Below are 21,744 nucleotides of genomic sequence, written 5' to 3'. Positions count from 1 at the left end.
GCTGGCTCACATGGACACTGCTCTACATCTTCCTGGACACAGGAAGTGTCTTGAGTCAGCTCTGCAGCTGCCAGACGCAGGTTATTTTCTCCAAGAGTTAAAAGTCTCAGAATTAAAAATGACACATCGTAGGTAGCAGATATCAAACCAAGAGAGACAAGAAAAATACAATGGTGAGTGAAGAGAACTTATCAAGTACCCTACAATCACCCAGCTACAAGGAGCCTCGAGAAGACACCTCATCCAGCTCCATCTTAGGGAAAAGCCACATTTCAGGCCAGCTCTCTGTAAAGTCTTCAGAGACACCACAGTCACACTGCATTTATTGCGAGTATCAACTCAGAAAGCTGTTCTTTGGGTACAACTTAAATCTCTCCTGTTGCAAAACAGGGTTCTCATTCACCCCAAACTCAAGTTGTTTATCTTTACAATTCAAGTGTATTTTGTGTTCCACTGCATAATGTATCTGGGCTTATTGTAATGGAATTTACATTTTCTTAAAAACCATTGAATAAAACTCTCATTGTCACCCCCACCCCACTTTCCACATGCACTGGGACTCCACTAATGGTCCCAGGGGTGTGCATGTCCCAGATGGAGAGACGTAAGTATAAGTAATTCTCCAAGTCAGGCCCAGAACCATCAAGGTCACCATTCCTTCTTGGAACCTGGGCTCACAGCTAACAGTTCAGAAAAATACAGAGGTAAAAAACCAAGGTGAAATTCCCAGCCTGAAAAAACCCAAGATCAGCTGCATGTGCAGGAGTCCCTCGGGGAACGACATTCACTACAAGAGCCTGAGACAGCTGAGGGTGTGAAAAGAACAAAGGCAAATGGGTGTTGGGAATAAAGATGTAGGGATGGACCCCTGGATGGAGTGGAGCTACATCCCACTGCGGGGTTAATGAGAACATTTAGCTCTTATCTAGAAAAGCTACCACTCATTTTTCATCATTTAGAGCAAAAGAGACAAAAGTTATCCACCGGGCATGACCGCTGCAGCATCTACATTTTCACCGACCATGTCAATATTTACACTTCCGGTTTGTTCAGTTGGAGTTGGCCTAGAGCTGTCTTGAGTTGAGGGGTAAGATGATTCTGAGAAAAGGAAAAAGCACGTGGCTTCTAAGACACCAATCTACCTGCTTCTGTGAAGAAATAGAAGGAAAATGCAACCATTTCATGTAGCTACAGCAGAGCCTGAAGAAGACAGTGCCATGTCTGGAGTGTGGATAATTAGCAAGAGAGCAACTAAAGACATTAAGCAACCCAGGAAAGAAAAGCAATTTCTAAAAGACCCCAAATGTCCAGTGTCAGGGCAGCGGACACTCTAGAGGACAGAGGAAAGGAACCTTCATCTCAAACCACAGGGATCCTAGCTCTCAGCTGCCAGGAGAAACCATCAAGCACCAGAAACATCTCACTAAGCCACAGGAAGACGAGGGTTTTGCTATTGGCAACAGAAACCAAAGCAGAGAGAGGGTGACTTTCTAAAGAGACTTTTCCTAGGCTGTGTGCATGGTCTTCATCCTCTCTCAACAAGAAGAGCTCCATTACTTACCTTGCTGGACCATTTGCGAGCTTCATCGTGCAGCTGCCTGGCAGCCATCATCATTGGCTGGTTAATCACCTCTCCGGCTTTCTGCTCAGGGAACTCTTCATCCTTCTCCTCTGGTGGTGGGGGCCGGGGCGGAGGGACCTCACCCTCAGGCAGAGGTGGTTTGGGAGGAGCAAGCTCATCTGTCAGCTAAGAAAGAATCGCCAGGTCATAAGTAAAGCCCTAAGAACTGCTCCCCACTAGAATTCTTTCCGTTCCTTTAAAAAGCATCCCCAGAAAAGCCACCCACATTCACTCCATTTAAGACCACCCACACTGAGCACAAGGACCACCTGCTTCAATCTCAACAGAAACATATTTTCTTCCCTTTCTCTCCACAAAAAGTTAGCAGCTACTGTTTTGGACACATCCCAGGGAGGCAAGTACAGCACTACCAGACCAAGGATTCTCAAAGAAGATCTAAGTTCAAGCCCTGACTCTGCTGAGGGGCAGCTGCACAGGCTTGTAACTTCTGCCCTCAAGCCCCTCATCTGTCAACGAGGAGTAGCCAGACCAAATGCCCTCCAAGATCTTGATTCCAAATGTCACGAGTCTATTGATCAATAAAAATCCATTCCCTTGAATAGCCCTCTTCCTGGCCCTAACCCACCAAAACAGCCCAGCCAGAAAGAATCAAATCAAAGAGAAGCGTTGAAGGCTAGGGAAGCACCGTTCATTAACTATGGGCACAATGACCCAATTCTGTCCTCAACCAGCTTAGAGACTTAAATATGGGAAAGTTGAACTTGGGGCATTAAATATGGGAAAGTTAATCAGTCAAATTATTGCCTCAATAAGCTATTCCCAAGGTCAAACTACTCCCAGTACTGCTGGAGTCAGTGTCCACAGATAATCAGTATTTCGGGTTCTAGGGCCTGTATCTGCCAGCTGGTGCCCGGCTTTCCTCCTAGACCATTTACCTATGGAAGAAACAATTTATAGTATTTTGTGGGGCATCAAAAGATTTTAAATTATAATTAGCTGGGGAAAAATAAACTTTTTTAAAAAGAGGACTGTATTGTGTTACTAAAAAAAAAAAGTCAGATGAAGGAAGGAACATACACAAGAGTCTAAACACCTCAGTTTTGCTGTCGTCAACTGGGGACACAAATGCTCATCACAGGCTGTGCAGGTTTCCTTCCCTCTCCTCCCCAACTCATCACTCATCACATCCACATGCACCAAAGCCAGCTCCTCTGCTCCAGGCGCCCCCGTTACAGCAGGCCAACAGCACAGACCCCCACTTACCCAGTACACCCCATGCATAAGCACTGGGCTAGGACTCCACTGGATTCAGGAATGAAAGTCAAGTTGTGCCTCTGATGAAGGTTCAAGTAAAAGTTAAAGCCACCTAGTGACTGAGGCTCCAAACAGTCTATTTCTCTCTTGCCACAGTCCCAAAACCCTGCTGCTCAATTCTCCCCATGTCTGAATTTACTTACTCGGAGGTGTTCAAGATCTGGCGGAGGAGGCGGGAAGTCAGGCTCCTGAGGTTGGAAGGCTTCTCTGACCTTGGCCACAGCTCCCAGGATCCGGTATCCTGAGTCCAGGAAGCTCTTTTGCAGGCCTAAACACAGACGCACTCACTTTCAGTGGGGCAGGTCAGCGCCCTGGAGCACTGTCTGTCCAGCAGAAGAACTGGTTTCCAGTAACAAAAGCTGGATGTGAAGCTGCCAGCAAGCAGCACAGGCAGTGACTGAAGCGGAAGGGAGGTAAACGCCAGGCAGACGCCCTGAGGCCTGCGAAGAGTCAGAAGCACCACAAAGCAATTCCCTGCCCAGGGTGCCTTCTTGCCTGTACAACTAACAGGTCCTTGGGACGTTCCTGGGCAGGAACACTCTGGGCTCAGGTGGTGTCCATCACCTCTTTTATGATAAAGCAGTCAAGAGATAAGCCGGCCCCACTCAGAACAGCGGAGATGTCAGTTTCAGATGGGGTGCACCTTCCCTGGAGTACTTCTCACCTTTCTCCCTACTCCTCTGCTCCACTGGGCATTCAGCATATTAACCCCTATGCTGAGCTGCTGCTACTGTCTATCCGGTCACCTAGAATTCAGCCATCTACTCAAACTATTAGAAACGCCGATTAGGAAACTCAACATGTACTTAGTGATGGCAAGCTGAGAAAACTAGAAAGATTCTGCCTGGGCTGAGGAAGAAGAGGGCAGCCCTTCCTTCCCACTCTCTCACACTGAGTGGATTCTACTCACAGACGAGGCTAGAAACCTTGGATGCTCACAGCAAGAAGGAATTCAGATGTTTCTAACCAGAAAGGGAGTGGCAACATCTTTAGTAGTAACATGAAAACATGATCCAAATTCAGCCAAAGAAAACCCAGATTCTCTGGTGCATGACCAAGATAATCATCTAGGGGATTCACAGGTCAACTTAAGCCTCCCAGATTTGACAGACATAGAGGATGTTGTCCACAGAAAAAGCATTTTAAGAAAAGCAGAAGTTAGGCCAGTTACATAAGCTAAATGGCTGGTATAAACTGGTTATCAAGCATCTTTTGAAAAATTTCCAAAATACTGACTAAACAGGACCAGGAGCTATTTAGTCAGACAACATTAAAAAAGCACAGAGAAGTTGGTTCAGAGAAACGAATCTACAATAATCCTGTCAATATTGCAGAAAATATTCTGTCCAATATATTTTGGACAGAAAAGGAGTAACCTAGCATTCTCGAATTAAGTATCTGTAGTTTTTGCTCCCAGACTTTGTACTCGGTGGCTGTGGGGTGCATCTCCTCTCCCCACGCTGTCAGCTTCCTGAACTAACCTCTCAACCGAGGTGAACCACACCATGCGTTGCTTACCAGGGTCAGAAATGTTTCCTGCCACAGCCTTTGCATCCATCACCATTGGGGAGATGGTTTTGCTCAATTCATCAGAAGCAGCTTTCACAGCCTCACGGAACTTGGGGTCCTCAGAGTTCTCCACCTCCCTCTTAGCCACCAGCAGGATCCGGTTGGCCCGACGAGCAATGCTGGTTGCCCCAGCGACTAGCATCTGAGGCTGAATGTTGGCCATGGCTACTTTACACTTGTCCAGGTCTTTTTTAATTGCTTCTTCGGAAGCATCCAACAGAGATTTGGTATCAATGGCTTCGTCCACCAGCCCTGTCCAGAGAAGAGAGATGGAATTTAGTTTCTATTTTAGAAGAACAGAGACTCTAAAACCCCATTGTCCACTCAAGTTTTTCATGTGAATGTACAACACCCATAATTCTTCCCTTCACTCAAAGCCCTTCTTTTATAATCAAAAGCTTCCAGATGATTACCATGATAAAAAAATTTGAGGATGTGGTCCAGGAAGCCAAACAGACTCACAGCATTTATACCAACCGTGGTCACTGGCCTTCATGTATCTACTACAGACAACCAGAAATGCAGCGACATCAGGAGGAAACAAGGATTACATCTGAAACCTTCACCACATCAGCACCACATTATCTGTTAGTAATATTTTCTCCCTTCCCGTCTCACTTCCCAGCCATCTGTTGCTTGTTGGCAGCTTGCAGTGCCCAAGATGAGGCAATCGGAGGATTCCAATAACCCTATCTGCCTGTTCCTTGTTTCTGTTACCTCTCTTCAGACACCTCAGGAGCTCCACTTTCATGTCTGGCTGCTAGGGACCCCTGTCCCCACTGGTTATGCAGGGAAGCCGAAAAGCCTCCATCCCTCATCTCTTCCTCTCCCATCCCTCCCTCCACGGAGAGCGAAGAAGATTCAGAGGTGCCACTTCAACTGCACAGACACAAGTTTGTCGGGAGTTGGTTTCTCCTTTTTTTAAAACTACGTAGCTGATAAGTTGGAGGAAACTCTGAGACAAGTTGTATTAAATGGTAGCTATTGTGGTTCCTTGAAACATGAACCCACTGAAAATGACAGGGCCACCTACTGTATCCACAAACACCGCCTCTCCGCCTCTGAAACCAAACTCCAGCTCAGACAGAGAAAAGACACTATTCAAAGAGAAGATAGGAGCTGGAACAATAAACAACACATGGGGGAGGGGGGGCGGCATTAAAATAAAAGCGACTCAAAGAGTCTCTCTTCAGACAAAGTTGCAAGGCTTGAATGAGAAGCCGCTGCCGAGCGGCCCTAATCAGGGCCAAGTGCACTGTTGAGCACATGACCGTCCCTTTATCCAACTGCAGCTGAGTAACATAACCGGTCCTGCTTGAGTTTCTGAGAACCTGACCCTCATGGGTTAGACAGTAAGAACTCTGCACACAACTCTACCTGTCATTTTTTCAACATTATCGATCCACTGGTTCTTCATAGTTTCGAAATGTTCATAAGCAGCTTGATTTCCAGGATTCCTAAGTAAGATGCGAGCGGCTGAGACGACCTGGCAATGACAAAACAAACGACCTTTAAACCAGAGCACCTTCCCGCTCAGATATAAGCCTTCGGCAGAGCTTCCCCCCTCTACCTACAGGTGGCGCTGTGAGGCCAAAAATCTACAAGTCTCTTTTCAGACTGAACTCTTCAGTTTGGTCTCCTGAATAGCTCCCCAACATGGGCCTTGCAAAAGGTTTTACAGTCACAGCTTGATTTTAAGAAGGTAATAAAGTGACAAAGTAAATAAGTGTTTGCTTAATACTTCTGAACATACACAAAACAGGCGTAAGCCCTTGATGTTAATTATTCCATCTTAAAAAGCACCAATTAAGTAAAACACTAAAAATTACTTAAAACAGATTTATAAATATTTATTAAAAATAACTGTCCACAGTTCAGAGTGCTTTCAATCCATTATCTTACTGAATCCTCACAACTACCCTGCGAGAGAGACAGGACAGTAATTTCTCCACTTCACAGCTGCAAAAACCAAGATGCAGAAAATGTGACTTGCTCAAGAGCTCCCAGCTAGTCAGTTACAGCACTTGAGGGAGGAACTAACATTTATTGAGTATATGATAAGTTACAGGCTGTACAAGCATGTTCTTAATCCTCAGAACAATCCACTAGAAAGGAATTATCTCCATTTTACACATGAGGAAAATCAAAGTCACACATGAGGAAAATCAATGTCACAGAGGATTCAGGTCCAGAAGTCTCCAAAGTCCTTGCTCTTTCCATAGTTGGTGTCTTAAGCCTCTTAATCTCAGTTTAATCCTATGTTTTATGTTCCATGTTTTATGGAAGTTTTAAAAGAAATATAGACATGTTCAAGTTTTATGGAAGTTTTTTTTCTGAAAAGCTACACAAATATAATTTTTCAAGAGAACCTAACTTGTTAACATGCCACATGGGCAAAAGTTGAACAATTAAGAGACATGCTTATTCCCCTAGTCTCCGCCCACAAGCTCCCAGGAAAACCAGGATCACAGATTTGTGAAGCCCAGACAGTTCTTAATGTATCATAGGCACTCAATAAAATCTGCTGAGTAAATGAAAGAAAAAGTAATGAATTTCCTATAATTTGATTGGAAGAAAAAATGCACAAACATCACACTAAACAATGTTGAACTGATATTTTAATAACATCTACCATGAACTAGAATGTTAATTCCTGTCCAATTTGTTTTCTTTTGTTCCCACCCTTCCAGTATACTCTTCACAGCCTACTAGCCACATCTTGGTTATATAATTAAGTAGAAGAAAGAAAACAAATTATGGACACAACTAAAAATTTTAAAATACCCTCAAAGAGACGTGGGGAAAGGTATAAGCTCTAAAACAAAACAAACTAACCTCACAAGATTATCCAAGTATTTCCCTAACTATGCATGGTTTGGGGGGGGGGCACTGCTTTACTAGTTTTTTCTACTTTCAAAATCAATCTATGATCACTGTAAAAAATTCAAACAATACAAAAATTATTTAGACACTATAGATATGTGATTTTTTTTCATGATATTTTATAGTAAGTGTTCAAAAATGTATAGAAACTGTTCTGTAATTAACCTTCATTTCTGAATGTGGTGAACACTGACATGGGGTGAGTAAGGACACGATGACGAAGGAGCAGAACCCACCTGAGGTGTGAGTTCTCGGGCCGTCTTCACGGAGGCCTGAATCCCTTCCACCGTTGATTTATTGGCAGTTCCAACAGCAGCCGCCTTCTCGGCTGTGGCACCAAGCCTTCCTGAATGGTTTTCAAAGTTAGCTGCCCTCTCATCAAATACCTGGAGGAAAAAACAAAGATATTAAGAAAATTTATTTCAATAAAATGGGTCAAGTGGCCTAAGAAACAGTCTCTCTTTGAGCAGGAAAAAAGCAACTACTTGAGCAAAGACTTCAGGAGACGACATCAAACCCTAGTCTTGGCCTGGCCGCATCTCAGGATGTTTGGCCACAAGCATCACATGCGTGTACATGTGCACGCACACCCCCTGAAGTTTCATTAACCAATTCTTACTGAGTGCAAACAGGACATACAGCACCATGCAGTCTGCAGTAAGGAGTTCACAGAATGCAAAGACGTAAACAACCCCCATTCCCAAAACACCTATCCTCTAGTTTGAAGAAGACAAAAAAATCCACTCCAGGCTCCAGTGCAGGTGGCTGGGTGGGCTAAAGCCCAAGAACATCCTCGGAGTCCTAACCAGAGGTCCAGCCTCCTCAGGGCAGCTCCGCTCACATATCCCATTACCATTAATGTTGTAAAAACCCTGCCTCTGACCTCCACGGGAAAGGCGATAGCTGGTGCTCACGCCCAGGCCTGACACGGGGTAAGGCTGACTGACTTCTGTCAGCCCACGTGCAAAACCACCTACTGAATCGCTCACTTAGCACTCACATTTTTTAAAAGTTAACTTTTTCTTCAACATGGATATTATGCAAGGTCGAATACCATAAAGGAGACCATTTAACTTAGATAAGATGACAAAAGTTCTTCTGTCATTTGTTCAAATAATAGTAGAACTGATGCTTGAAGCAAAGTTACATCCACCAGCCCCAGGGAGCTTTTTCCTACACCCAGAGCAAGGCAGGAAGGGCCTGGAAGGATCCACCCTCCTCTTTGCCTCCTCCCGAGGGCCCACCTGCCCACATGTGGAGACAAGCTCTGGCTCCCGGCTGACAATCGCTAAAGGTCTCTTGGTTTAACAGCAGGCTCCAGCCTCATTGCCAGGGTTCTGTGTTTACCCACTCAAGTCTCTTCCCCATCCTGGCCTCTTGTGTGGATTCAGCCACCTGGGTTCTTGCCATTTAATGCTCAGAATCTCTGCCTAAATCTCTGATCTGCTGGTTCTCTTCTCCTGCCCTCAGCCCTTGTTTCTTTTCTTGGCTGGTCTCCCACACTCTGGATCTACCAGACTGTTGCCGAATTTGGTTGACCATCTCAATCCTAGCCCGTGTCTGCTGCACTCTCTGATTTAACCAACTGCTTAGCTTGCTTTTCTTGTCACTCAATCAGAATTTACTGAGCACCTACTATGTGCCTTTCTGCATCTCAAGGAGCTCACATCCTACTGGGGTTTAAAAGGCCCACAGACAGATACTTACAGTAGAGGGTGCTGTGTGTAGTAATTAAGCTAAGCACTGATAGCATGGGAGGAAAAGGAAAGGCACTCAGCCTATCCAGGAAGTAAAGGATACTAGGATAAAGGATACATAGAGATTAGCCAAAAGATGAAGGGGAAGATAATTAGGCAGAGAGACAGAAAGAACAAAGACACAGAGGGGAGAAAGAGCAGAGCATGCAGGAACCCACAAGCAGTGAGGTATTGCTGGGGCGTGAACTGGAGGCGGGGGCTTGTAGGAGCAGGCACAGGGAGAGTATGAGAAGCCAGATCACAGAGCTCAGGCTTCCTCTTACATGAAAGGGGAGGGCCACTGAAGAGTTTAAGCAGGAAAATATAAGGGTCAGATCTGTATTTGTATTTTATTGGTGGCCTAATGACAGACTCAAAGAACACCAGTCACAGCCATGTAGTCAATCAGGCAGCAGGGGACAAGCTCAGCACTAGAGCTGTGGCAACATGAATGGAAACTGGAAAGGACTCAAGAAATATTTGTGAGGCCAGATTAGCTTGCCTTAATTTACTGATGTAGGAAGATGAAGGGAAGGGAAAAGAAAAGTCAGTAGCGACTCACAAATTTCCAATAGAAAGAAAACAGGAGGACAACACCCGCTGAGGTACCCAGGCAGCATCTGGGCGGAGATGACCAGTAGACAGTTTGGCCTGCCTCTGTCCGCCCAGTTCTACATTGTCTCGGTGCCTGCCCCAACCCCTCCTTCACTGCCAACACCACAGAGGCTGGGAAACCAAATGCTTGCTTTCCTAGGTTCCTCTGCAGTGATGTGGCCATGTGACACAGCTCTGGCCAATGAGACACGGGTAATTCTCTCAGGGAGGATTTCTGGGAAAGCCTTTACTTTCACTAATTCAGCACCAGTGAAGTTCCAGGCATTGGTCTAAAAACTGGGGAACAAGTAATGACAAAACAAAATCCCTGCCTGCGTGGAGTTTTCATGCTAACGTGAGGGAAACAAAGCAAATACGTCATCTGTTGATAAACGCTAGGGAGAAAAGTAGGATATGGAGATGAGGAAATTCCTTGGGGTTGGGGTGGGGTTGCTATCTTAGGTGGTGACCCCACGGTGACATTTCAGTAGAGCTAGAGAAAGTACCGTGGGAGGACCAGAGAGAACAAGAGCAAGGGGCCAGCAGTTAGAACACGTGAACATAAACAAGGAATACTGGAAGTACAATGCAAGAAGGTCAATGCAGAGAGAGGAGCATGAAGGGAAGAGAGGCACCACTCAAGGCCAGAGAAGCAGATGCGGGACCAGATGCAGAGTGTGATGGCGGCTGCTTGTACCAACTCATATAAGCTCTTAAGAGCCACATGCACCCATTTCCTCCCAACTCTGCTTACAGTGACTTCACGTTGAAACAGCCATCGTGGGAATATTTACATCATGGAAGTCAACAAACATTACAAATCAGGGCTTTTTTTGTGGTTTGGTTTAGTTTGGTTTGGTTTGGTTTTTTCCTGGAGAGCTGGTCTACCAGCATTATCACTGGCCTTACTGTTCACTGTAAGCACTCTGCCTTCTCTCTGGGACAGGGAGGAGTCATCTGAAGGGTTTGAGTAAAAGAATGACATCAAATGATTTGAAATTGCCCCGACTTCTGTGTTGAGAATAAAGTACCCTAATAAAACTGACAGTTATGGCTAGAGTGCCCCCATTCCTCATTTCCTTACTGCCTTGAGCATAATGCCCAGGGCCACAAGTGCCATCTCACACCAAAAGGAAAAGACCGAGAAACTCAGAGAGACACCAGCTTTCATGGTGTCAAGCTGCTGAGCCAATGCCAAGGCTACCTACCTCCATGTTTCTTGTTATGTGATGAAAATAAAACCTACTTGTTTTAATCTGACAGTCAGGTCTTCCACTGCTTACAAGTGAGGACATCTCCTAAAGACATTCCTAAGTGACATACTTGACTGAAAGAAGGGGCAGGGCATTCCTTCCCTCTTCTACCCTTCCACCCTTCATCCACAATTTCCCAACCACTGCCCCTGACATACACTGTAGTCACATTTTACCTTTACACACACACACACACACACACACACACACACACACACACACACACATATACACACACACACACATATACATACACACACATATATACAAACACATATGGCTGGCCAACAGAAGAAACGGAAGACCTCAGATACCCACCTCTTCCCTATTGGGTGCATCAGGAGGGGCAGTGGCTGCCACTGCCAACAGCTTGATGGGAGTTGTGGTATCACTGAAAACATCTGACACCTCCTGAGTCATGGCCTCCTGCATCCGGGCTTTCAGATCCTTAAAAATATTGTTTATAATTGAAAATTTCCAGAAATATCCAAAAAGCACATCTGTCACAGTGAATGTGTTCTCCCTTCACCGACACATTCATTCATTCAGTGTTTCATTCAAATTTATCAGCTGTAAGCATCAACAAAACACTGAGCCAGCATGAAACAGGGGTAAGATGTGGATCCTGCCCTCCAAAAGATTAAGGAAAAGTAAGACATGGCCCACATTTTCCTAGAGACTGCTCCACGCAATCAAGAAATCTTCCTTCCTTTCTTGTTTCCCTCTAAGAAAAGATACTATGAATCATGGGGTTGAGCCCAAGAAGACCGAGAGCCCCTCACCAATCTCAGTGCTGGAGGGGCCTGATTTGACCACAGTAACAGTAAGGATTGTTCAATGGATGCAGTGCCCAATTTCTAAGCAATTTCTTACATGTAGAAGAAAATATCAAGAATGGGATATTTTTGACACATGCCATTTCAATTAAGTTTCTAGAAAAACTCAATAACCAATTTATGTACCCATTTTTTAACATGAGTCTAAAGAAGAGGATTCTAAGAAGTCATGAAAAAAACTCTTTTTCATAATTATCAAACTTTGTCCAATCTAAGTTTTATTCTGGATTTATAGTCAGAGTAGTCTCAGTCACCCCCACTGTTTCTCAAGGTGGGGGGCATGTCTGGGCTGGTGATATGAGATGATTTTAGGTGTTATATAGACAACCGGTTTTATTTTAATAATTGTGTGTTTCTTTTACAGAATATTAGAAAAAAAATCTAACTAGTTCATCAAGCTCCTGATTTCAGGATTATTATAAACTTTTCTTTTAAACAAATTTATTTACATTTTAAAAAGGAGTCCATTTTAAGAAAATTATTGGCTAAATTAAAAAGTATAGATGACACGTGGTAGAGCAAATATGAAAGAGCTCTGGACTGGGTGCAACTTGGGAAACGCAATTTTAATTGTTATCACACTCGTGTGAGCTTGTCCCGAATAAGCTCTGGATTTCCTTATATTCTTGATCACACGTTTCTCACTTTCCCTAGGCTCAAGAAATTATATATTTTAAAAACTCTCTCCACCTCCTAGTTTTTCAACAGCAGTAAGCATAAGAAATGTAATGCTAGAGCTCCTGAGTTCTACCTTTAAGGAGTCTTGGAGCTGAGATGCAAGTGCTCTGGCCTGAGGACTCTCCCCTTCCCCTCGGGCAGCCAGGTCAGCCAGCTGCGCTGTCAGCTGGTCCACGCGGTCACACTTTGCCAGAAGATCTTGGCGATAAGGCCCCATCATGACATTAGCCAGACGATGCCCTTCGGCCACGAGCCCCCGGATGGCAGCCTGACCTGGACCAAAAAGAAAACACTGAAACTCACACAGGCCCAGAGAGGCCAGAGGCAGGGCCACTCTGGTATTTCTTTTTTAATAATAACAACACAAAAAAGTGGGGAAATTTTTTAAAATGTTAAAAAATATAAACCACCCATAAGCCCATCACTCAGAAATTGCTGTATCTGAACATTTCCTTCCAGTCTTTCTGAATGCACTGCATGCTCCCAAACAAACATACATTTCTCTTTTACAAAACTGGGGTCATACTATACATAAACTTTTATTCCTCTCTTCTTTTTATTTAACACAAGCATTTTTATGTCATTAAATATTCTTAAAAATTCATAATCTAAAACTAGGTAACATTTCATCATATTAACCATAATTGTTGGCCATGTACCTATTAGTAAGCATTTATGCCGTTTATATAAATTCTCATATGTAAGTTAGAAACATCTCTAATTATTTCTTAGAATAAATTCCTATGAGTCAAATTGCTAAGTCAATGGGTATGTACTTTTTTTGTTTTAACATTTTTTTATTGATTTATAATCATTTTACAATGTTGTGTCAAGGGTATGTACTTTTTTAAAGCTCTTGACGTATAATTCCCAACTGCCATTCATAAAGTTTGCACCAATTTATTCCTCCACCAGTAAATTATACATCTGCCTGATCCCCAGTACTGGGAATCACCAATTAAAAATTTTATCTCTTTCCAACTAATACAGCAAATGAAGTAAACAGGTCTTTCAGCTTCAGCAGGCTTGCTATCATAATATGACCTTAATTCTTATAGATCCATTTCTAAAATCTCTCAAAAAAAACCCCACAGAATTGTAGGTAATCAATTCTACAGGTGACTGTGTGACGCAGGAGCCCTCACCACTGAAAATCACCTCGGCAACCACACGCCTTTTACTTATTTTCAAAAATTACATTTAACTGAGAACTTCCTAAGGACCATAATAACAGAAATACAACAGAATTAAGGTACACACAGACTGGAAGTAATCAGCGCGAAGTTCCCACTGCAACCCGAGGGCTCTTCTTGCCCACAGAAAATCCATTCCTTTGCTAACATGTCTTGATTAAATCACAGGAATCGTATTGGCTCCATTTGGAAATGGAGTCCCACTGTGGAATGACTTACTCACCAGAGGCTAAAGAACCCTTTCTGAACCTAATTACAGCTCTATCAACAACTTGCTTATCCTCACTGAAATAAGTTTAAGGAGGGTTCAGTGCCTTACCAACTCCCCGGTCATCCACCGTGGGATTATCAATCCACCGCTGTGCTTGTTCAATCTTGCCCTCGAGGTGGACAGCTGCTTTGGCGGGTCTGCTGTTGGCCACAGCCCTGTTGGTTTTGGTCTGCAAATTCTGCAGGGCTGTGGCCACTTGTTTGGCCAGTGCTCGGGCCTCTGGGGAATCCCCTTTTCCCCTGCAGAGGAAAAACAAAAATAGCCATCCTGTCACACAGAGACACTCTTCACATTGAGATGATTTAATTGCTAATACAAATGCTAATGAGATGACAAAATGATTATTATTAATTTGGTTTGAAAGTAGAGGGACTTACCTATTTGGCCCTTAAATAAGAGATTAATAATATAAGTTCTGACTGTCTTGCCTAGTTCAGGCAGTTAAATATGTTGTAGTTAAGTTTGAGTTTGACCAGTCGAGCTCAGCTAGGCTCAACCATTTGGTAAAATGAGCTTAGTCAATCATCACTAGGTTAGTTGACCCCTCAGCCTGGCACCTCTGAAAACACCAGTTCCTTCTGGAACTAAGCGGGCCCAAGCAGACACGTTTGCTGTGCAGCACTAGTTGAAGGAGCTAGAGTAGAATTAGTAGTAATACAATTTTTTGAGTCCTAACTCTGCCAGGTACTCTTGCAAACACTCTTCTTGTATTATTTAATCCTCACAACAAATTTATGAGGTAAATACCAGCATTATTCCCATTATTCAAAAAACAAAACTGAGGCACAAAGAGGTTAGATAATTTACTCAAGGTTCCAAAACTTACTGTGGTGCAGCCAGATTCAAACCCAGGCACTCTGCCTGACTTCAGAGTCCTCACTCTTAGATACTACACATGTTGCCTTATGTTGGTATCAAATAACCCTCAATCCTTACCATAAATGATGGAACTGGGTGGTTATCTAACTCAAAGATGACATGGTCACAGTCAGGCAAGGCACTTAATTTGATTCTGGTGGCTCTCGAAAGTCCAGTGTGAATAAATCACCAGGGATATTATTTTTAAATGCAGATTGTTAAACCCAGCATCAAAGGGGATTCTGATTAAGTATGTTTGGGGTGGGGTCCAGGGTTCTGTATTTTTAACAACCTTCTTAGGAGATTCTGAGATAGGTGGTCTTCAGTCCAGACTTAAAACCCTGCATACTCAGCTAGTGGTGGGATCTGGAGCTGGGAAGCCTGGGACACAGTGGGTCAAAGCTAGATGAAGAACTCAAATAAATAAAGTCAACACACAGAGTGAAACAGGCAGAGTGCACCACACAGCTGCTAAGAGAAGGAGGGAGAAGCTTCCAGCTGCCCTAAGACCTAGCCACACTTCAAGCTGTTGAGTCCCATTAGATGCCTCTATGTATCATCAATAAACATCCACTTTTACCTGAGTTGGTCCTTGTAACCAAAGAACCTCAACAAGTACACGAACACAGATACAAAAAGACAACCACAATTATATCACAAAGGGAGATAACTGCTGTCCCCAAAATTTTATTTCAAATTATGATTCTAACCATTATGACCATATAAAGAGTCTGACTCATTTTATATCTCAAGTCCACTAGGTCACAGAAAAGTAAACTTCGGGATAATCATATCTGTCTCACCAATAAAAATGCAAATAATAGCCTACCTGACAGAATGATTAATTCAGATACTATCTTAAGAGCTCCTTTATGACTCTAAATTTCCATACTTTCTCCATTATAAAGCTGGACAAAGAAGTTATTTACTGTGATTCTGATCATAGTTATTTCTGCTGCCAGAGGGTTATTTATTCATTACATAAAAGAGGAATAAGTAGCGGTAACACTACAAGACCAGACTTGAAATCTACTGTTACTATCACTATCATTCATTCTCTCTTCATCATTAAGAAACATTAATGAGTGCCTGCTATGTGTATGGACTTGTGTTAGGGTCCTGAGAATATAGTTTCCTCCTTTATTTTTAAATCTAGTAAAAATGTGAACAGATGATATTAATGAACAGAGACCTAACTTCGTAGCCATTATATTCTATGATTGTCCAAATACACATTTTCCCACCTTCCCAAATTTAAGATTTGGGGGTGTAAAACCAAGACCACCCCCCAAATGACTGTGCCTGATATACAATCAGAGTTGAGCTGTTACCTAAGCTGCTCTCTGTCACAACATCCTGCCTGAAGTTTGTCCCCCCTGCTCCCGCTCATTCCTATTTCACAGTCCAAGGCAGGAGTTTGCTTTCTTAGCCAACATTGCTCTCTGAGCCAACATAAGATCTGAAGAACTCAAAAGTATCTCTGGGAAAAGGTCAGGCACTGTCCCATGGAAGAAAAGGAACTGAAACATGCAAATTCAATGAAAAGCCAAATTTCACAAGATACTTGACTATGGTTATCCCTGGAGAAGTGGCTGGAGGACTGAGGTGGGAAAGAAGCAACTCTTACTTTTGATGTTGCAACCTTTCTCAATGTTCTTTTAGCATGGGATGCAGTTTTTTAAAGACAGAAAAATATCTTTCAAAAGAAGACAGCAATACATCTTTTCTAGATAATCAGAGCTGGTGCTGTGAAAGCCTTATCTGTCTCACTGATTAAAAAAAAAAAAAATCCCCTTAAGAGAAGAAGCTGTGGGGAAGATATCATATTTAAGGATCTTTTATAACTTCTACATAAGCAATAACACTGCTGGGGAAGGAAGAAAGTACCTTCTTAGGCTTCCTCCCACCGTACCCCCTCCTCCCCCAACACACAACAATCTTTTCATAGCTAGCTGCAAAACTTACTTTCCTCATATGGCTGGGAAACAGAAAGGTCACCACCATGTGTAGCAGCTTAGAGATTTTAAACATAGCTCTCAAAAAATGAGTTCTTTTTTATTAATTTAAAAAATTAATAAACTTATTTATTAAATCCAAATCCTACATTTATTAATTTAAAACCATCTGCCCTCACCATGTCACACAGAAACAATGAGAACACAGAACATCATATGTGCATTTAACCTATAAAATTCAACTATGTAAGTTCTTAGGAGAAAAGACAGAGAGAGTAAAGGACCATTTAATTGATTAAATACATACTGTCTTCGTAGATCTGCTAATTTAGACGTCAGAGCAGATATTTCTCCCAGAGAACGGAGAATGTCATCTCTCTCTTTAGGATCATCACATAATTCAGCTATTTTCCGAGCTTCAGCCAAAGCCCCTCGAATCTGTTCTTCTCCTTCTGGTCCACCATTTGGATCGGCAAGCCAATTCTACAGACACAGAAACAGAAAAGAAGCACGCTGTCATCTATTCATGAGCCAAGTTTATTAAACTTAACAAGGCCATCAGAAATATTTCACTAGTAATCACAAGGCATAGTTGCAGTTCTTTGTCTAACGCTGATCCTTTTTTCCCCCCATTGGTTCTTGCTCAGGTAAAACCAAATCAATCCTTCGTCTTAAAAATGATTTTTTTCTCTCCCATTAGGAAAATACCTTCACAAGTTTTATCTTATCTTTGAATTAATCACGTCTTATTAATTCTTCACTTTCTCAAACATTTGTGTTTCTTCAGGAAATGCCTGAAAATCATTTCACAGTAGAGTAGTATTGGAAAACGTTACCCTCTAACATTGCTATGACCAAAAACAGTTGTGATTTTTGAGATGAAGAACAGCTTTAAAATACCATAGTCTCCATCAGGAAATAGGATTCTCTTGGTACCCAAGAATGCTGACTTTTAACTAACCAAAGGATTCAAAATTAAGATCTCTGCTTCAAAATATAAATAAACATTAGTCTAAAACCTGTGGTGATAGCGGACGTGTTAACATTGGCAACTGCTGGGAATCAGTCATTGCTCAAAAACCCCCATTATCCACCCACAGTAGATTGGATGAGGGGGATGCAGGATGTTTATGGACCATTTCACCTTCTCTTGTATCCCCCACACTCCTGAAAACATCACTGCTACCTGAGCAGCATCGATCTTCTTCGCGATGCTCTGCTTTGAGTTGGTCATGGCTTCCAGCTTGCGGGCTGCGTTTTCCACCTTTGCTGTGAGCACATCCAGACCCTGAGACACCTGCTGGGCTTTCTGCATGGCCACCGGTGAGGCTCCTTGTCCTCTACTCAAACAGACAGACGCTGTTATTGTACTCCCTCAAAGTCTTAAGAGCAAAATAATACTAAAAGCACAGTATATGTCATTTTGCTAACATGCTTGTCTTTTTCCTTTCCTCCACTAAATCTGGAATAGCACAAGGAAACACAGAGAAATAAAGCAAAACACCCAAACCACCTAATTTCTCCTTTGCTTTGAAAAATACCCAGTAGCAGGGAAGGATATAGCTCAAGTGGTAGAGTGCATACTTTAACATGCATGAGGTCCTGGGTTCGATCCCCAGTACCTCCTCTAAAAATAAATAAATAAACCTAATTGCTCCCCCCACCGAAAAAAGCAAAAAATAAACAAACAAACAAATCAATAAATACCACTCTAAAACACACAAACACACACACACACACACAGTAGCTTCAAGGAACTGCATAACCACTTTAAAGACCAGACCTGCAAGTTTGATAATAATGATTCTCCTCTTGGTGGTGATTACATAATCAAACCTAATCTTTGGGGGGGGGAGGACGTGCTTATCATCTTATTGCTATGGAGGGTTTTGTTGCCACAGTAATGTGTGCCTTGGAAATAAACAGTCCGTTAGATTGTCTTGTTCATGGGCAAGTAAACACTGAAAATGCTTCAACAGGCAGCATGCCTAGCGTTACTGAAAGCACACCGCACTGAGACCAAGCAGATCTGTGTTCAAATCCTGACTCCTGATATCCATGGAACCTTGTTTACGATGTTCAAGTTCTTTGGGCTTCAGTTTTCTAACTTACAAAGTGAGGGATAGGTAGGTAACAATACTTGCCCTGCTCATCAGAGTGGCTTCAAGCAAAAAGATACACTTGAAAGCATTTTGGCAATAAAGTAACGTACATATATGACTATCGTTATTACTGAATTGTAGTTATCATAACCTAATGATAACCTTAAATATTTACCTTCCACTCCTATGTAATCTGTAAATATCACAGCCAGTTAGTACTGAAGGGAAAGGGCACGTGGTGACTAGAAACCATTACTTCCTACCAAGTTCCTAAAGAATTAACTTCACTATTTTCCTCCCTCAGAAGTGGTATGCTACTACTACAAAAAATGACATGAGTTAGCGGAAACTTGTTTTCCCTTTGTAAAAGACTTCCCAAGTCACAACAAAGTAAGAGTTGCCATCTTTTTACACTCAGGTTTTACAATCCACCCAGCCTGGTAAACTCAGTGGTAGGGGTGGCAACTTTATCATTAGGCCGAATGGCACAGCTGATCATCCTAACCTGAGCTTCTAATTTTAGGATAAACTCCAAAACATCTTTGCTTCCCTTATAATAGTACAGATTTCTCATTCACCTATCTATCCTCTTTTTAAATTTATCTCTGCTTTTCACTTACACCAATATTTGAGACAGTGAACGCAATAACATTTATTGCCAGGTATATAAAAGGTATATATACAGCTTTCCCTTGTACCTGACACCTCCCTTTTACACAGCAGAGGAGTCTAAGACTTCTGGGAAATAAACTTTTTATGATTTAACTTGCTTTTTTCCTTCAAATCTAGTAATTCATGAGGAGGTACCTTTTTGGTCTAAGAGGCCAAGTGAAAAAGTAAAAATATTTATGGACTACATAATTTTTCATTCAAAATAAAAAGTTTATTGAGTCCCACAGAGGAGAAAATAGATATTTACTATCCTAGAAACCCTTGGTGACTGAATAGAAGAATATCAAGTAGGAACTTGTTACTGAGTTTCAGCCGCTTAAATGTTAGCCAGCAGGCATATTTAAGAAAGGATAACAGGGAGACGGCTTTGTAATCTTTCACTGTGTGGGGCTGGTGCAGGCTCCAGTGTGGAGCAGGCCCACCGCAGCCCCTCCCTGTCCCAGCCTTTTCTCTACAGATTTATAGCTGATCCTGTACAGCAACTACCTCATTCTCTTGCTCAAATCCATCTTTCTCTGAGGACATGCAATTGTGTATTTGAGAATTCCAAGTGAAAACTGTCTACTACACTGTGAAACCACACTGTGAAAAGGCTGCAGACAAAAGAGCCGGCAGTGAGAAATTAGAAGAGCCAAGAATCTCATCAAACCGCATTGGCATTTCTCCTAATGGGAACAGAACTTCTTTTTGTCCTTTCTGTGAAGTTTTTGTCATGCTCACGTCAGGGGAGACTGCCTCACAGCAGGAGAAAAGGCCCCCTGAGCTCACTGAGAGACATCTATTGATGCTGTTCCTTCTCCCCTTCAAGCTGGAGGCTCTTAACCGGAAGCCCATGGACTTCCAGGGCTACAGTGAATCCACGAACCTCTAGAAATGTACACATAATATTGTATATGGGCATGCCCATGTGCATCTGCTTAGGTACAGAGTAATGGCTTTCAGTAATGGCTTTTATCAGATTATAAAAATGATCTTGGTCCCAAAAAGGTTAAGAACCACTCCTTTAAGAACTGTGTTCTTAAGTCCATCATGTGAACACGTTTGAGGCCAGGTGTAACGGTGTGCAACATGCCACCGAGTTCTGAGGACTTAGTTTGTAGGGAGACCTCGTTTTCCAATCATCTCAAGATGCTTCATGACATTCTCAAAGTAAAGTTAAATTTCATTGTACTAGTGTGTCGACATACCTCAATTTTTCTCAACGTCCATGCTATAAAATTCCATCAAAGTGAGGATCTTTTAGAGCATCATTAACTGTATTTATGAGTTCCAAATAAACCTATGTCATATTGAGTTTCCTTAAAAGCAAACTATATATATTTAGTTTATGAGAAGGTGGGAGTAGATTCTAAAAGCCAAGACTTGAGGTGGGTAAAAGATAGTTAAAAGAATTATAAAATCAAATGAATAATGATGAAATAGAAACTTAAAAGAGCCTAGAAATGGTCAATGTAGAGGATAATCTATTTAACTGATTTTTAAAAATGACATGTGAAGTGATTCTGATGTTTTCACTCTGTGTTTTTTTCTACCCATTCCTCATAAAAAAATATCTACCCACTGCCCCCTTATTTTATTTTCCATAAGCCTATGGCTAGAAACTTAACAGATTTCTATTTCAATTTCAACTTTACTACAAGGCATCTGCATATTTTAAAAGTTCAACAAAGGGAAAATTCACTTCAATGTCAAAAGAACTAGTAGAATATAGTATCTATATTATCTATCAGCCGTAGAGAACTCAGTAAAATTCACAGAAACTTGCTTTCTGAGTCACTCCATCAGGAATGAGATCCTATCTGCTACCCATTCCTGCACTGGTGAGAGCAAAGGAACATTACCTGGCTCGCAGGTCAGCCACTTGATCAGTCATCTGCCCTAGCATCTTACAGGTTCCCAGGATCTCCCTGCGTTCTTTGCCTGCGCAGAGTTCACCAACTTTTCCAGCTTCATCTAAGATCTGCCTGATGGCCTGCTCACCAGCATCCCCTAAAATAAAGAGATATTCAATATCTACGTTTTGACCCATTAATTATTCAGAGAGGATGCTTTACAAGGCATTTCATTCATGAAGGAACAGATGACTTTATACGACAGAACAAGTGAATTGAAGGCAATACATCTGACAGCTAGCAGCCAACGGAGCAGTGCTCTTACAGCCAGAGGGTGAGCTTCCACCTACAGAGGCTGCTAAAAAGACCTCTGGAACCATAGCCATCTGGAGATAATAAGCAGCTTGTGGTAAGCA

General features: G+C 42.4%; 1 protein-coding gene across 4 annotated transcripts in view; it reads right to left on the bottom strand.

The window, feature by feature from the left end:
* VCL (vinculin) overlaps positions 1 to 21,744 on the bottom strand; it is a 91,702-nt gene that overhangs the window by 7,563 nt on the left and 62,395 nt on the right. For all 4 annotated transcript variants that reach the window (XM_032491563.1, XM_032491565.1, XM_032491564.1 and 1 more), the window contains exons 8-18: positions 21,338 to 21,485; positions 17,909 to 18,062; positions 17,030 to 17,205; positions 13,958 to 14,148; positions 12,519 to 12,718; positions 11,250 to 11,378; positions 7,585 to 7,734; positions 5,843 to 5,951; positions 4,415 to 4,717; positions 3,040 to 3,164; positions 1,562 to 1,747 (exon numbers count right to left, since the gene is read on the bottom strand). In XM_032491563.1, coding sequence (XP_032347454.1) covers positions 1,562 to 1,747; positions 3,040 to 3,164; positions 4,415 to 4,717; positions 5,843 to 5,951; positions 7,585 to 7,734; positions 11,250 to 11,378; positions 12,519 to 12,718; positions 13,958 to 14,148; positions 17,030 to 17,205; positions 17,909 to 18,062; positions 21,338 to 21,485 — 1,871 coding nt within the window. The remainder of the gene's footprint in view (positions 1 to 1,561; positions 1,748 to 3,039; positions 3,165 to 4,414; positions 4,718 to 5,842; positions 5,952 to 7,584; positions 7,735 to 11,249; positions 11,379 to 12,518; positions 12,719 to 13,957; positions 14,149 to 17,029; positions 17,206 to 17,908; positions 18,063 to 21,337; positions 21,486 to 21,744) is intronic.

Source organism: Camelus ferus, chromosome 11 (assembly GCF_009834535.1).
Source record: "Camelus ferus isolate YT-003-E chromosome 11, BCGSAC_Cfer_1.0, whole genome shotgun sequence".
In the NCBI taxonomy this organism is placed as follows: Eukaryota; Metazoa; Chordata; class Mammalia; order Artiodactyla; family Camelidae; genus Camelus; species Camelus ferus.
The sequence above is the reverse complement of the archived record's forward strand: the minus strand, read 5'-3'. Positions and strand labels throughout refer to the sequence as shown.